This window comes from Lepus europaeus, chromosome 18, assembly GCF_033115175.1.
Source record: "Lepus europaeus isolate LE1 chromosome 18, mLepTim1.pri, whole genome shotgun sequence".
In the NCBI taxonomy this organism is placed as follows: Eukaryota; Metazoa; Chordata; class Mammalia; order Lagomorpha; family Leporidae; genus Lepus; species Lepus europaeus.
In genome coordinates, this window is record NC_084844.1 from 20,226,454 (window position 1) to 20,242,022 (window position 15,569).

General features: G+C 58.6%; 1 protein-coding gene across 4 annotated transcripts in view; it reads right to left on the reverse strand.

Moving 5' to 3' along the window:
- Positions 1-4,966: 4,966 nt before the first annotated feature.
- ATP6V0A1 (ATPase H+ transporting V0 subunit a1) overlaps positions 4,967-15,569 on the reverse strand; it is a 55,426-nt gene continuing 44,823 nt past the window's right edge. The window contains exons 19-21 of one of the 4 annotated variants that reach the window (XM_062216808.1): positions 12,088-12,205; positions 11,708-11,879; positions 4,967-5,182 (exon numbers count right to left, since the gene is read on the reverse strand). In XM_062216808.1, coding sequence (XP_062072792.1) covers position 5,182; positions 11,708-11,879; positions 12,088-12,205 — 291 coding nt within the window. In that variant the 3' untranslated portion in view covers positions 4,967-5,181. Of the gene's footprint in view, positions 5,183-5,995; positions 7,357-11,707; positions 11,880-12,087; positions 12,206-15,569 lie in introns of those variants that run through there. The other 3 variants (XM_062216806.1, XM_062216805.1, XM_062216807.1) reach the window with 3 other exon arrangements.

A 15,569-nucleotide genomic window follows, 5' to 3' on the forward strand; every position in this document is an offset into this window, starting at 1 on the left:
ACCTTGCGGCACCAGCACACCGAGTTCTAGTCCCGGTCGGGGCGCCGAATTCTGTCCCGGTTGCCCCTCTTCCAGGCCAGCTCTCTGCTGTGGCTAGGGAGTGCAATGTAGGATGGCCCAAGTGCTTGGGCCCTGCACCCCATGGGAGACCAGGATAAGCACCTGGCTCCTGCCATCAGATCAGCGCGGTGCGCTGGCCACAGAACGCTGGCTGTGGCGGCCATTGGAGGGTGAACCAACAGCAAAGGAAGACCTTTCTCTCTCTCTCTCTCTCTCACTGTCCACTATGCCTGTCAAAAAAAAAAAAATTTTTTTAAAGATTTATTTGTGTATTTGAAAGTTACAGGAGAGGAGGAGAGACAGAGAGGTCTTCCATCTGCTGGTTCACTCCCCAGATGGCTGCAATGGCTGGAACCGGGCCGATCTGAAGCCAGGAGCCAACAACTCCTTCCAGGTCTCCCACATGGGTGCAGGGGCCCAAGCACTTAAGCCATCCTCCACTGCTTTCCCAGGCCATTAGCAGAGAGCTGGATCGGAAGAGGAGCAGCCAGGACATGAACCAGCACCCATATGCGATGCCAGCACCGCAGTGACTTAACCCACTCTTTCCAAGTGTGGCCCAAGGAGGCTGGGGCAGGAGCACCACCACTAACCCCCGGAGCATCAGTGTCTCTCTTCTTCCCCACCAGGCTGGCAGCTCTTTGAGGTCAGTCGGAGGCTGGCTGAATAACGTCAGACACATCGATGGGTTGAAACCCAAAGGCTTTGCCAAGGTTATAGTAGCAGCGGGGAAGGTGCCGGTGAGACTGATGCTTCGCTTGCTAACGACTGGAGCTGAACCCGGCTTCTTTCTCCTCCCAGGAGGGCATCAAGGAGAATTCTCATTTTCCTCATAAAAACTAGAGTCAGTGTTCCCTGGAGGCAGCCATAAAACCTAGGAATGTTGTTGTAATCTTTGCTGGCCTTTCAGTAGGAGAGCTGGCTGACCTGCTGGGTAGTAAATAAGACCCTCATTCCAGAAGGGGCTCCAGCCCCAGCCCCAAGGCACAGAGTAGGGAGGACCTGACCACACAGGCCTGCTGGGCCCCAGACCCTAATCTCACTTCTTCCCAGCTCTCCGGCATCATCCAGTCTCGGCAGAAGAATGGCCGGTGTCTGTCTGGGTCTTCATTTCCAAAGCTTCCAGATGAAGCAGAACAGCGACTGAATTTCGGCGACGCTTCCCTCCCGCTAACGTCTTCTTGGCGGAGGTGCTGGCTGTGAGGAAGTGTGCCCCACCAGCTATGTCTGCGATGTGACCGCTGATTCGGATGTTCCGAAAACCATGAAGAAAAAGGTTAAAGGGGCAGGTGTGGCGGTGCGGTGGGTTAAGCCATCGCCCACGGCCGACGCTGGCACCCCAGAGCGCTCTGCTTCTGATCCAGCCCCCCAGGGATGAGCTGGGGACAGCAGCGGACCATGGCCTAAGTGCTCGGGGTTCCTGGCTCCTGGCTTTGGCCTGGCGCAGACTGGGTTGTTATGGTCCTTTGGGGGAGTGAACCAGCAGATCTCTCAGCCACTCCCTCTCTCTACTCCCGGAGCTCTTAAATAAGTAAATCTTTAATAAAAGAAAAAGGCCAAAGCAGTATAGTACATGGCTGTTTATGTTATAAAAAGGAGATTGTGTAAACAGTGGGTGCCCTGGGAGGGGTCCCGGGACACTGGGGTGGAAGGCGTGACTTTATAATAGGTAATTGATAGTGACATATTTTGCTATTTTTTCAATTATGTGTGTGACCCAAGTTGACTGGGCTCTGCCTGCTCTCCATCTCCTCACCTCTCTGCTCCTGTCCTGCCTGTCCTTCTGTCCACACAACACACACCAGCCCCAGGCTCACTCCCCGGGCATCCCCCAGCCCAACCCAGTTTCCAGCCTAGGTTGCCTGATGAAGGAAGAGTCCTTCCCGGTGTGGCCACCAGGGAGCAGCCCACACCAAGGACATGCTCTGGGGAGGCCGGCAGGTCACTCCCTGAACTGAGGGGCCCAGGCTGCCAGCAGGCTCTGCACTTCCACGCCTCTCTCCTCTGGGGCCGAGAGAAGTGTAGTACCCCACAGCGAAGGTGCCCCCAGCCCCGGGTCTCTGGGGAGGCCGCGACTCGCCAGGGATGGCGGACTCTAGGCCACTGTTTCCCATGAAAGCATTCCTGGACAGGAGCCCGGACTCACTCACTGGACACACGTCCGGGGCACAGCAGCTCCACCCTGTTCCCGCTCCTCACTCTAGGACTCAAGGGCTTCCCACACACTCTTGGCTCTCCAACAGGCCACGCTGGACACGGCCCAAGGCCATCAGTGCTCAGCCAGGCCGAGGACCCGCCGGCCCTGCTTCTTCTGTCCCAGCTCCGGCCACCAAGGAGAGATGTCTTCCTAAGGAAGCCCCAGGCCTCCTCCCCCCCACTTTATTCCGATTGTATAGCATGAGGTTGGCCTATTTATTTTGCTTCATTTGAGAGAAGAAGAGAGCATGAGCTCCCATTCACTGGCTCACTGTTTAGATGCCCTCAACAGCCAGAGCAAAGCGGAAGCTGGAGGTGCAATCCAGGTCTTCCACATGGATGGCAGGGCCCAGCGGCTGGGGCCATCGCCGCCTCCCAGGGTCTGCGTCAGCCGGAGCTGGGAGTGAAGCCCTGGCCACTGAACTGGGGAACTCTGCTAAGGGGCACAGGCGTCTTCGCTGGACTTTAAGTGCCAGGCTAAATGCCTGCCTCGGGCTTACCAATTTAAAGTGTACAGCCCAGCAGCTTCCCCATGTTCACAAACTTGTTCAACTGTCACCGGTACAACTGCACGTTTTCATTCCCCAAGGAAATGCCATGTCTGTTGGCAGCCACACCCACCTCACCCTCTCCCAGCCCCATCCAGCCCCAGCCTCTGGTCACACCCATCTACCCTCTGCCTCTCTGGGCTTGTCTGTTTCAGCCACTGCACATGAATGGAATCATGCACTATGTCATCTCGTGTCTGACTTCTTTGACTTATAAAAATGCTCCAGGTTCACTGTGTTGTAGCATGGGGTCCCCACCCCTCCTTTTTTTATTTATTTGAAAGGCAGAGAAACACAGAGAGTGAGGGAGATCTTCCATTTGCTGGTTCACTCCCCAAATGGCAGCAATGGCTGGAGCTGGGCTGATCTGAAGCCAGGAGCTTCCTCCGGGTGTGGGGGCCCAAGGACTTGGGCCATCTTCTGCTGCTCTCTCAGGTGCACTAGCAGGGAGCTGGACTGGAAATGGAGCAGCCGAGATTCCGAGAGGCGCTCACATGCACAACATCAGGTCCAAGGCTGTTATCGAAAGCAGCTGCCCATTTTATATTTTCAGCAGCAGGGTTTGGGGTTCTAATTTCTCTCTGCCAACACTTGGAATTTTCTCATTATAGCCTTTTAGTGGATTGGGATGTGGGATGTTAGGGTTTTGATTTGCATCTCAATAGTGACAGGTTTATACAACTTATTTGGAGAAATGCTAACTTTTTTTTTTTTTTTTTTTTTTGCCAGGCAGAGTTAAACAGTGAGAGAGAGAAAGAGAGTTATAGACAGTGAGAGAGAGACAGAAAGAAAGGTCTTCCTTCTGTTGGTTCACTCCCCTAATGGCCACTACGGCTGGTGCTGTGCTGATCCGAAGCTAGGAGCTGGGTACTTCCTCCCGGTCTCCCATGCGGGTGCAGGGACCCAAGCACTTGGGCCATCCTCCACTGCCCTCCCAGGCCACAGCAGAGATCTGGACTGGAAGAGGAGCAACTGGGACTAGAACCCGGGATGCTGGTACCACAGGCAGAGGATTAGCCAAGTGAGCCACGGCGCCGGCCAAGAAACATTGACTTTTAAAAATGATCTCTATTAGGCCGGCGCCGTGGCTTAACAGGCTAATCCTCCGCCTTGCGGCGCCGGCACACCGGGTTCTAGTCCTGGTTGGGGCGCCGGATTCTATCCCGGTTGCCCCTCTTCCAGGCCAGCTCTCTGCTATGGCCCGGGAAGGCAGTGGAAGATGGCCCAAGTCCTTGGGCCCTGCACCCGCATGGGAGACCAGGAGAAGCACCTGGCTCCTGGCTTCGGATAAGCACGATGTGCTGGCCGCAGCGGCCATTGGAGGGTGAACCAACGGCAAAAAGGAAGACCTTTCTCTCTGTCTCTCTCTCTCACTATCCACTCTGCCTGTAAAAAAAAAAAAAAAAAAAAAAAAAAAAAAAAAAAATCTCTATTAGGCCAGCGCTGTGGCTCAACAGGCTAATCCTCCGCCTAGCAGTGCCGGCACACTGGGTTCTAGTCCCGGTCGGGGCGCCGGATTCTATCCCGGTTGCCCCTCTTCCAGGCCAGCTCTCTGCTGTGGCCCGGGAGTGCAGTGGAGGATGGCCCAAGTGCTTGGGCCCTGCACCCGCAAGGGAGACTAGGAGAAGCACCTGGCTCCTGCCTTCGGATCAGCGCGGTGTGCCGGCCGCAGCGCGCCGGCCGCGGCGGCCATTGGAGGGTGAACCAACGGCAAAAGGAAGACCTTTCTCTCTCTCTCTGTCTCTCTCACTGTCCACTCTGCCTGTCAAAAATAAAAAATAAAAATAAATGATCTCTATTATTGGATTCTGAGTCATTTACAAAGGCTACATACAAGTCCATTTTCAGATGTATAATCTGCAAATACAAAGGGGCTTTCTGGAGATCACAGAATATGCACAGGAACGTTTAATTCCAGTTCCCGTGAACTTTTTAAAGCACCCTCGTCTCCTCTCCTGTGTAAGGGCTCTTGTCAGCTTCTGCACTCTGCTGAAACACAAAACTTTAATTCTGTTACATCCTAACGTATTTTACTTAGAAGCTCTCTGGTCACCTGTGCTTCGGGTGTTACATCCCTGCTATCCCCGTGGGAGATCAGGATGGAGTCCTGCCTGGCTCCTGGCTCCACCCTGGCCCAGCCCTGGCTTGGCAACATGGGGTATGAACTGGTGGTCAGAGCCCTCTTTCTGCTGATTGCCTTTTCAAAACGTCATCTCCTAACTTACGGGCACAACGACGTGCTCCTGCGACTCGCCTGGGAGCCTCAGGATTTCTGCTCTCACGTTAGGCCTGCGGTCCACCTGGAGCTGGTGTGCGCGTGGTGCAGTGTGGGACAGGGGTACGGCTTTTCCTTTGTGATGGCTGCCCAGCTGTCGCATCTGTTGAAAAAGCAGTTCTTCGTCGAGTCACCTTGACCCCTTGTGGAAACTGACCATAAATGTCAGGCTCTATTCCTGGATTCTCAATGTTATTTCACTGATTCCAAATGTTCTTATTAGGCCTCCTGTTTTGATTCAGAGACATTAAATGAGCTCACGGACCAGATTTTCCACTCCAGACCTTTCCTCTGAGGAGCCCCCAGGGCCTGCTCCAGGGGCAGGTGCGCTGTGGGGAGGAGGTGGGACCTGAGCCAGGGAGGGTGAAAGGCACAGGGTGTTCTGCTCCCCGCATGCCCTCCCAAGGCGCCAGCTGCCGTCTCAGCCGCGCATTCCTGTACAGCCCCTGCCTGGAGGCCCTGCAGGGAGGAATGAGGGAAGGAGACGAATGCCTCGGGAGGGGGAGGCCGTGCTCCTGCCCTGCCCGCCTGCCTGGATGGCGGGCGGCTCTCTGGCCTGCTGCCTGTCCACCTCAGCACCTCACGTTCCCCTGCTGCCCTGAGGAACACACGCCCAGCCTCCTGTAGACCAAGGCCAAAGGCTGCAGGGCCCAAAATATCCAGGCCACTGAGCCCAGGAGAGCATACTTGGAGCAGAGGGAGGGGGAAGGGCAGATTCCAGAGCCCCTCTCCCCCAAGCGGTGGAGACGTGCAGTGAGGCAGGGGAGGGGAACATGGCCCCGACCCCCACTCGCCACCACGGGTAGGGTCTGCCTGGGAGTGGGAAGGCTTCTGGGAAGGCTGAGATAAGGTAAGAATTTCACAAGCTGCCTGCCAGCCAGGGCCATGGCTGCCCAGGTCTTTGATCAGAGATTGGCAGCAGTGCTGGAGGAGGTGGGGAGGAGACCCGGCCCCACAGGGGCTCAGACGGGCCAGGCTGAGTGAAGTGGGATGTGGGCAGAGATAGGCGGCCTCCGTGGGAGGGTCAAACACACTTTATTCAGCACGTGGATGTCTGAACAGAAGGGCCTTGGGCAGGGCTCCCTGACTGAGAGCTCCCAACCCCACTGTAAACAGAGCAAAGGTCATGGGAATGGGGGCAGGGGAGGGGAGGCCACGCACAAGGTCTCGGTCAAGTTGCAAAGCTGGGGCAGAGCGGCCGTGAGTTGAGGGAGCCCCACAGAAACGCTTGCCTTGACCATTGAGGGCAGTGGGGAGGAATTCAGCGGGCGCGGCCAGGGCTGCCAGGCCAGCACATGATTAGAAGGCCTGGGGGTCTGCAGCCCAGGACGGGACTCATGGGGTGGCGCCTTGCTGGGCCTGCCAGGGCTCCCACCAGCAAACAGGAAATGGGGTTGACCTTCCCCACCCCTGGCACCACCCCTAAGACTTGAGGTCCATGGGGAAGAGTGGAGGGATCCTTGGTGGACTGAGCAAGGCAGGCTGGCAGGCAGAACCAGTCTCGACTACATGATCAGGGGTGGGGAAGGGCTCAGGGTCTCCCCCAGGAAGAAGTGTCCATCTGAAGAACCCTCTGCCAAGGGCGTACTTGTGGGCAGCGTCCAGGACATCTGCTGAGCCCGCCAGGGGCTGTCTGTGCATTCCTGGGGGCGGGTAGGAAGGTGGGGAGAAGCCACTGGCAACGGCCCAGGTGGCTCCAGTTGAAGTTCTGATTAACAAGTTCTGCAGAGGGCTGGGCAAAGGACAAAATACCCGCTTCTCGGATCTACCACTGCTAACTGGAGTAGGGCATGCTAAACAAAGAGCGCCCCCTTCTGGTAGAGAACGTGCCACGCTCCCCTCCAACCCTGCAGTGTCAGCAGTAGGGGTGCAAGGTCCCCATGGGGAGGGCATGGGTGCTCCTCTTATCTAGGGTGAGAGGGGAGGAGGAGGCCAGCCCTGAAGGCTTGTGGGAGGCTGGGAGGGCAAGTCCTGGGCCCAGCTTCTCTGCAGGAGGTCACACCACAGACAAAGCTGGGCAGGGGCGCCAGGGGATCTGGCTCTATCTAAATGGCTCATGACAGCTGGGGGGCTGGGTGGCAGGGGTGACACAAACACCTGGTGCTGGGGATCACTACCAACAGGCAAAAGGAATACAACCAATCACCATGGGGGGGGGGGGCGGGCAGGGCCCCACCAGCAGCTCATTCTTCAAACTTCCCCTCCCGAATGTGCTCGAAGGAGAAGGGTAGGAACTTGAACCCAGTCCCACTGTAGAACTTATTCTGGAACTCGACCCTGGAGAGAGGAGAGAGGAAGGGTGTCAACGGACAGAAGCCTTCTGAAGACAGGAGAACGCTGCAGTTGGGCCAGGAAGATGTCCTGGGCCCACCCCACCCCACCCCCCGAAGACGCCCTTTGCTGGACGAGCCCGCGGGCGCCCAGCTCTCAGGCTGCTGTGCACACAACACAAGTTCTGGTCTCCAAGCCCAGGGCCACCTGGGCAAGGGTGCGGCCTCCGGGGACTGGTCTGCCCTCGCCCGTCCTCGCTGAGGGCAGAGCCTGTGTTTAGGCGGCTTCTTTGCAGCACTGAGCCCTTAGCTGAGTCCCAGGCGCCCCCCTCCAAGGGCCCCTCGGGCGGGGAGTCTTCCCAAAGCAACGGTAGAAGCCTCCCCTGTCCACACAACCATCTGAGAAATGCTCTCTTGGGTTGAAAAGGAAAAACCGGGCCCAAAGTCCCTTCGCAGGCATCGGGCAGCCACCCCCGCCGCGCTCCTGGGGCCTTTCGGACTGGGTGGGGGCAGGAAGGCGGCCCCTCCCACAGCAGAGAGGGCTGTGCTTCCTCCTCCCGGCTCACCCTGGACGGCTGCCCACAGCCAGATCACCACCAAATATGGGCCGAAAAGCGCATGGTCAGAGGACACGAGAGCCTGGGAGCTGTTCTGAGGAATAGTTTCCACTCGGTGACCCCCGGGCCCCACAACCCCCGCAAGAATGGGAGGGGGCAGAGGGGCTCTGGCAGGCGAGGCCTCCGAGAGTTCCAAGGTGTCGAGACCATCTCGTTCCCTCGCCACCCTCCCAGCCAAGAAGGCAACAGTGGCTGGGGGGCCCCGAGCTGCTGGGGGTGGGAGCAGGAGCCGGCTGCTCTCTCCCAGCGCTGCGGGGATGCAGGGGCTGAGCTAGGCTCCGGCTCTCTGCTCCCCACCTGTTAGGTGGGATTCTTCATGTTGGGGAGGCCGTGGTCACATCTGAACAACTTAAAAGAAATTCCGACGCCTCCTTTCCACTACACGGCAGACAGCCAGTAGCGGACAGGTCAGTGCAGGCCCCAGCCTTGACCGGGTCCTACGCCAACAGGGCCTGAGCACCGAGCCCCTGGCCGGCTGATCACAGACAGCTCTCACTTCCAGGCCGGGTGAGTGGGGCAGAAGCCGCGCTTCTCAAAGGCCCTGGGGACACCGCTGTCCTCCTGGCACCCCTGTGTGGGCCTCCCACACCGACAGGCCAGAGGCTCTGCCCTGTGGGCCGCCGATGCCACCTCTCCTCCAGCTGCTGCTGAAATTGTGGCCTAGGGTGGCTACAGCCAGAGACATCACGGGTCCATTTTGGGGTCAGCCTAATTCCACCTTCCCCCCACAGCCGTCCCCCAGCACAATGCTGGAAAGCGACTGCCCTGGCAGACACCCCACCCTCTTCCTCTGAACCAGGGAAACACTGTTTCCTGAGAGAGGACAAACACAGAGCTCCACCGCCCAGCAGGCTCCTCCTCTCTGCTGGTGGCTCCTCTGCTCCGACCCCTCCAGGCCCCTGCGTGCACCAAGTCACTGAGACACCTGCTGTGAGAGCCCCAGCAGGGAAGGTGGGCTCCTGTGTCACCCATGGCAGCCCCAGCACTGGGACCCAGAGGGACTGACGGGGAGACGGCAGAGAGCACTTGAGTTACACAGCGCAGTCCCCACTTCTCCGGGTGGGTAGAGCGGGAGGGCACCCTGGGGCCTCTTCCACCTCCTGCTGGGAGCTGCTTCTCTGACTCCCCCACCCCCGCTCTGGGCAGTTCAGGGCCCAGGACACACACCTGCCTGAAGGTGCGAACGGCAGGCACCGCCGCTGGCACTGACCTCCAATCAGAGGTGCTTCTCGTCTCTCCTGCTACACGCTGCCACGTGTGGCAGCTCTGTGGTCCTTCCCATCACCCGGCCCCCTTAACCACCGACCAGTCCGTGAGCGTACAAGTGTGCAGAATCTGGCAGCTGAGAAGGGGCCACGCGCCTTGGAAGGGAAGCCTCAGGGCAGGTCCTTCTTCATCTACATGGCTCTGAGGCCATGATCACACCCGCCCCCGCCTTCTGAGGGAGAGAAGATGGCTGACTGGGAAAGGCAAGAAGCCCAAGCTCATCTTACGTGGCACACGGGAGAGGAGACGAAGCTCAAGAGGAGGCAGACGCTGTCAAACACCACCCACCTTGTAGGATCTCCCACGGACGCCAGGCAGTGCGGCCTGTTCTCAAACCCAAAGCTCTTCTTACCCGACCAGAGACCCAGGACAGGTGTCACTGGGGCAGCCTCAGGTCAGGGGACGCCAGGAAAGCGGGCAGTGGCTTCCCTGCGGCTGTTCTGCAGCCGGACCAGGCAGGAGACCCAGAGTGGATCCAGAGGGCTGATTTTATCCACTCCTTTTTGGATGGTGGGCAAGATGCCCCCAACATGCCACAGGTGACCGCCCCTTCCCATGGGATCCTGAATGGCACACAAAAGGGCCACAGTCTCCTCTTCCACCCAGTTCCCTACGACCAAATACAATTTAAGCAATTCCTGTGGGGTGAGCCTGTTTCCACAACCAAACCCGAGGGGCATTCTCATGGCCTACAGGCCTCCCTTGGGGACACCTCTCTGCAGGCACGAGCCATCCTTGTACACCTGCTGACAGCGGCCAGGGCGCTGGCCTGGACGCCAGGTGTGTGACAATTTCCAATTTACCATCAGACCCCTTGTCCGTGACACCACCCTCTCCTTCCGCTCAGAACCACCTGCCCAGTGCGGTGGAGTTGGAGCTCCAGCCCAGGCTAGCTGGTCTGCAGGCTTACCCTGCCATCACTCAGCACCTCCTCGCGTCCCTCCAGCAGGCTGTGGGACACCACCACTGGAGGGCACGGGTGAGCTGAGGGGAGTTCTCAACACACATTGCTCCGTGCTGCCTGCACTCACCATGGAGGGGAGGCCGCACCTGCCTCACGTCCGACAGCTCCCCACACCTCCCATGGGCTGCAGAGAAGGTGGGGTGGTCACTGCCCCCTCCATCCAGGGCTCAGCAGGCAAAGTGGCCTGGGTTGCAGGGGGCCAATTGGGCAAGGAAAAGTCACCAGCATTGGCTCCCCAGCAGCCCGTCGCCGAAGCATGAAGGGAGTGCTGGGGTCAGCGGCTGATGAGCTGGGAACGGGGTCCAGGCAGCGCTCTGAACACACAGCTCTCCTGACTCCCCGACCTCCTGGTTCCACCGTCAACAGAGCCGGGCCGGGGGCAGAGGGCAGGGGGCAGGGGGGTGGAGGCTGTGAGCGGGAGAGCTGGCTCGAGGAAGCCACTTGGATGGGAGCTGTGTCTTGGCCCGCATGCGCCTCGCTTCTCCCCTGGGAATTTACCACCAACAGCGGAATCTCTGAGGAGGTTCAGCTGCGACCCAGCCAGGACAATCCAGGGCGAGGGGAGGGGCCGAGGCTTCCCAGGAGCAGACGCTGGGTTTCCCTCAGGCCTGGTGAGCTCAGTGAGACTCACAGAGGTCACCAAGACCACAGGCCACCCACACGGGGTCCCACAGACTCTGCAACACTGGGGGTGAGGGAGTCCTCCTCCGGGGACAGGGCCCAGAGCGTCTGGACACTGGGGTTTGAGACCCCCGCAAAGGAGGGAGAGGCCCAACATAAAGGGGGAAACGGCAGCCAGCAAGGCGGCTGGAGAGAGCCCAGGCTGCCCGGGGCTCAGGGCACGTACTACAAGAATGTTCATTGTGGGTCTGAAGTCCAAACTTCACTGAGTGCCCTGTACTTTTATTTGCTAAATCTGACAACCCAAGTTTAGGATCACGGTCACAGCGCGGTGAGATGCAGCTCTCCCACCCGGCTCTCTCCAAGCAGAGCATTCGAGAGGCACACACGGCATTAGGGAGCAAACAGGACAGCCCCAAGCCTGCCCTGCTGGAGGAGCTGTGTCAGTGCGCCAGCTGTGTGCTGAGGGACCAGGAATCGCCTCCCTGCCAGGGCACAGCCAGGGGCCTGACCAAAGAGCACGGGGCGGAACAGAGAGGGCGCCCTCCTGGGCTTCGGAGTCTGCGCTAGACCACTTTCACTGCTCTCCAGACAGGGCACTGACACGCCAGAACAGAACAAAAACAAGAAGCCTCAAACAAAAACCACAAAACCTCGGCTGCTCTTGCAAGCCACAGCGCAGGGCACTGAAGAATGCTGAAGACAGGGGGGACCTGAGGACACACACCAGGGCCTCTCCTGGGAAGCTTCGAGCCAAGAAGCTGAGATCCTCTGGCCGCACGACAGGGGCCAGGCCGCTGCCATGCGCGCTGAGGGACCAGCTCACACTCAAGCTGCCGTGCAGCACTCAGGGCCCGCCCCGCCGCCACCCGGGCCCCGCTGTCTCTCACCAGTGCAGCCGCAGGGCGTGGAGGAAGGCTGAGAGGCCCTCCATGATCAGCAGGATGGCCACGGTCAGGGTGGCAAAGGCGGTGAAGATGAAGAAGAGCGCTAAACCTCCCGCCAGGCTCTTCACCCTCAGGCCCATGTGGATCACCATGGTCCAAAGCACCTCGGACAGCTCTGGGGAACAGGAAGACACGGCACCCTGGTCACTTGGGGCTGCCCCGCCATGCCTCCCCCAGGGCGCTCCCTGTCGCCCTGGTGGGACCACCGCACACAGTGCGGACCTTCCCGCCTGCACTCCTTCTCTCTGGAGTCCAGAACCAGAACCTCTGGGTCATCCCCGCCGTGGGAGACCGCGGACACGCGTGGAGAGGAGGACACTCACGTGCATGAGCAAGGCTGAGGGCCCAGAGCCGCAGGTAGGAGGCGGTGTTGGAGATGCAGCCCAGGCAGTACTCAATGGTGTGGATAGCCTGGTGGACCATGGTGTCCCCAAAGTCAAACTGTCGTGGAAGAAACCAGACGGAAGACATCAGATGGAGGGGAGGGTGCAGGAGTGCAGAGCTGTGGCCGCTTCACGGAGAGCCTGGCCCAGGCAGGGGCCTGCCCTTCTCACCACTGCCTCTCCAGGCCTGGGCCAACGCCAGCACTGCGTTCCCTGGAGATCCCGACACCCCCCACCTGAAGGAGATTCTTCCCAACACATTCGGAGTTCCTCCCTGCTGGGCTGGGGGCTTGAGTCAAGAGCACGCGGCTGGGAGGGCGAGTCTGCCCCCAGGGCGGCAAGGACAGCAGTGGACCTGGTTTGGGGCCGGGGAGGAGAGCAGCCCTGCTGGGAACAAGTCCCCCAGCCTCAGCCAGAAGCCGCCAGGAGAGGACTAGACCTCCAGAGCCACTGCACTTCCTGCGTTACAGCCTCCGGGAGCCAGAGGACCTCCTCTCCCTTCTGTGACCTCTGAGATGGCACAGGGAAATCCGGACAGAGTCCACAGCTCCCACGTCACAGCAGAGGCGGCCAGATGGTGTCTCCTCTGCCTTTTGCTGTTTTCCTCTCAGACCAACAACGATTTCCAGACTAAAGTGGGGCACGGGAACGAGCTGTCCAAGCACAGCTGGGGTGCATGGGGAACGTTCTGGAAGCCTCAGGTGCTTTTCCTGGCCTCTTGCTCTCTATAGCCCACTGAAGACCAGGGGGTGAACTCTGTCCTAGGGCTCATGCAGAGCCCCGCTCGGAATCCGCAGTCGGACAGGCCCTCACACCAGGGCCTCCTGCTCACCAGTTTAAGACTCCAGCAAGGCCTTGGACGTCACCCAGATGAGGCCACACCTATGACGGCTGTCTCGGCCAGACTCCAGCCTCACCCCTCCCCAGTCTCCAGAGCCCTGGCTCTGTGCTCCAGCTAAGCTGAACTCCTGCTTACCTCTGCCCACCCCACAGGTCCTTGACTGCAGAAGCTTCCCACACTGGCTGGCGAGGTCACCCCGCCCTCTACACACTGAGCTTAGGGCTAACTCCCCCAGGCAATGGGAATCCTATCCCCATCTCCCCTGCCCCAGCCCCACCCAGGGTTTGCAGGTGCCTTCTGTGCTCCCACAGTACCCTGGGCACACATCTACCAAGGTGCCTGTCACCCAAGACTCTCTCCCCACCGTCTGGGAGATCCTCGAAGGCAAGAGCTACATTTTTCATCTTTCAGTTTCTAAACACAGTGCCTGACACACACAGGGTGAAGGATGCAGGGACAGGGGGTGAAGGCCTGGTGGGAAGACACAGTGGGAGACACAGGTGCTGCTGACCCTTGCTGCACGGTTAGAACCTTTGACGATTTCCCAGGCAACAACTGGCCTGGCCCTGGTTTGCAGCTGAACTGAATGTCCCCACCCTGGGAGAGGGACAAACACCTCCACCAGGCTGCAACAATGGCCTGCGTGGGACAATTTTCATAGCCAAGTAAGGCGGGTAAATTTTAGAAGTAGGCTGGACTTTTAAAAAGAACGTGTTTTGTTTGAAAACACCAGATAACTGCTTTGGTTATTTCAGTTTGGCTGTAGAGAACTCGTCTGATAAAAATGTTGATTTCTGAGGAAGCCAAGGGAGACTGCCTCCCTGAGTGAGGTGGGCGGCTGAAGACCGGGGAGGCCAAATTAGAGGCCATCTTCCTTGGATGTGCAACCCCCCAGGGTCTGGGTGCCAAAGAGGACACTGGACAGTCAGGTGGCTGGATCGCTCAACAGCGACTAGGGCTTTGGGTGCGTGGTTTGGAAGGCATTTAGAAAGCAGCATTGCTGGAGGTGGTGATGCTGGGAGACAGCAGAGCTCCCCAAAGAGTGCCAGGCAGCTCAGCCAGCGACTGCACAGGTGAGCAGGCCGGGAACATGTATGCCAGCCACGGAGCCTCTCCAAACCACAGGAAGACCAGGCACTGCCTGCTGTTATCCCAATGGCAAAGCTTTTCCCGGTCCCATCCCCACACCCCCTCAGAGAGGACCACGGGAGGCAGGAAAGGGAGGGGCATTATTGCTCACAGGTGCAGGTATCTTAAAGAGACATTTTGGAGGAAGATGCAAACAGTGCAGCAAGGTCTTAACAAACAAACAAACAAACAAACAAAAAAAAGACAGAAAAAAAAAAGGAAACTAATTCAAAATGTGTGTGTTGCTCAAGGAGTCACTGCTGGGAAAGGCCTTCTGCTCTGGGTGTGGGCTGAGTGCCGAGGCAACCTCCCTTCCATCCTCTGTCACTCCCACGGGTGGCTGACGCAGTGAGCTCATTTTGCAGAAGGCTTGGTTCTTCCGGGACACCCAGGAGGCAAAGGCGCCGTGTGAAGGCCTCCCAGTTCTCAGCTAGGCCACAGGGTGGCAGGGCTGACCCCAGGCCAGGGGCAGGGATCCTCCCTGGAAGCATGGTCAAGCTGCTGAGGGCAGCAGGAAGAGGCAGCTGTATCTCAGGGAGGAAGGGCAAGCTCTGCTCAGAGGCACTCAGGAGTGGGGAGGGAACAGCTACCCCCGTGGCCGAGCAACCACAACACCAAGGAGAGCAAGGCACAGGCCAATGGCACGTAAGCCCCAGGGAGCCACTTCAAGAATGCCACTGCGGACATTACTTGCACCTCTGTCACAGCCATTCTCAGAGGTATCAGATCAGCAAAGTCCATGACACAGAGACAGAGGAGACTGACACGAGATGCAGTTAATGGAGATGAGCTTTCTCAGAACACGGGTTCACGAACTGGTTAGACATGGCCATTGAGATGAAGGATGCGTGGTGTCATGTGTGGCCCCGGGGTGCAGCAGGGTCAGCAGAGCGATCACAAGGACGGGAAGAGAGAAGCCCCAGATACACAGGAAGGCAAAGCTGGCTGTTGTCTTACCACCTCGTCCTCGGCAGGCTTGAAAACACAAATGCACACTTAGTGGGGAGCCACGGCACACAGAGGTCACAAGCTAGGTGCACAAGGCGACCGACTGTTTCTGGGGGAGGCCTGTCAGTGCTGACCAGGGCTCCTGCGTGGGAGGGCCACCTTGGCAGGTCACACGCACAGGGAGAGCGGCGGGCACTTAGAGTGGTAAGACGCATATTTGCAAAAGGCACCCCAATCCTTGCCATTTCTTTTGTAAAAAATCATACATATAGTGAAAGTGGCCAGACTGACTTAAAAGTCCAACCTGTGTCCTCAAGTCCTCCCCCTTGACCTGTCCAAAAAAAGGCCCTAATGAACAGGTGAGGCTCCACGGTGCATTAGTTCTGCTCTGAGGTTTTGTGCTACCAGTGGTCAGGCCAGGAAGAGTGGATTTTAAAAAGCTGGGCTTGGAGGTGCCTAGCCTGGCCTGATTCCTTTTTATTGCCCCTGTAAAGAGTAGGTAAAG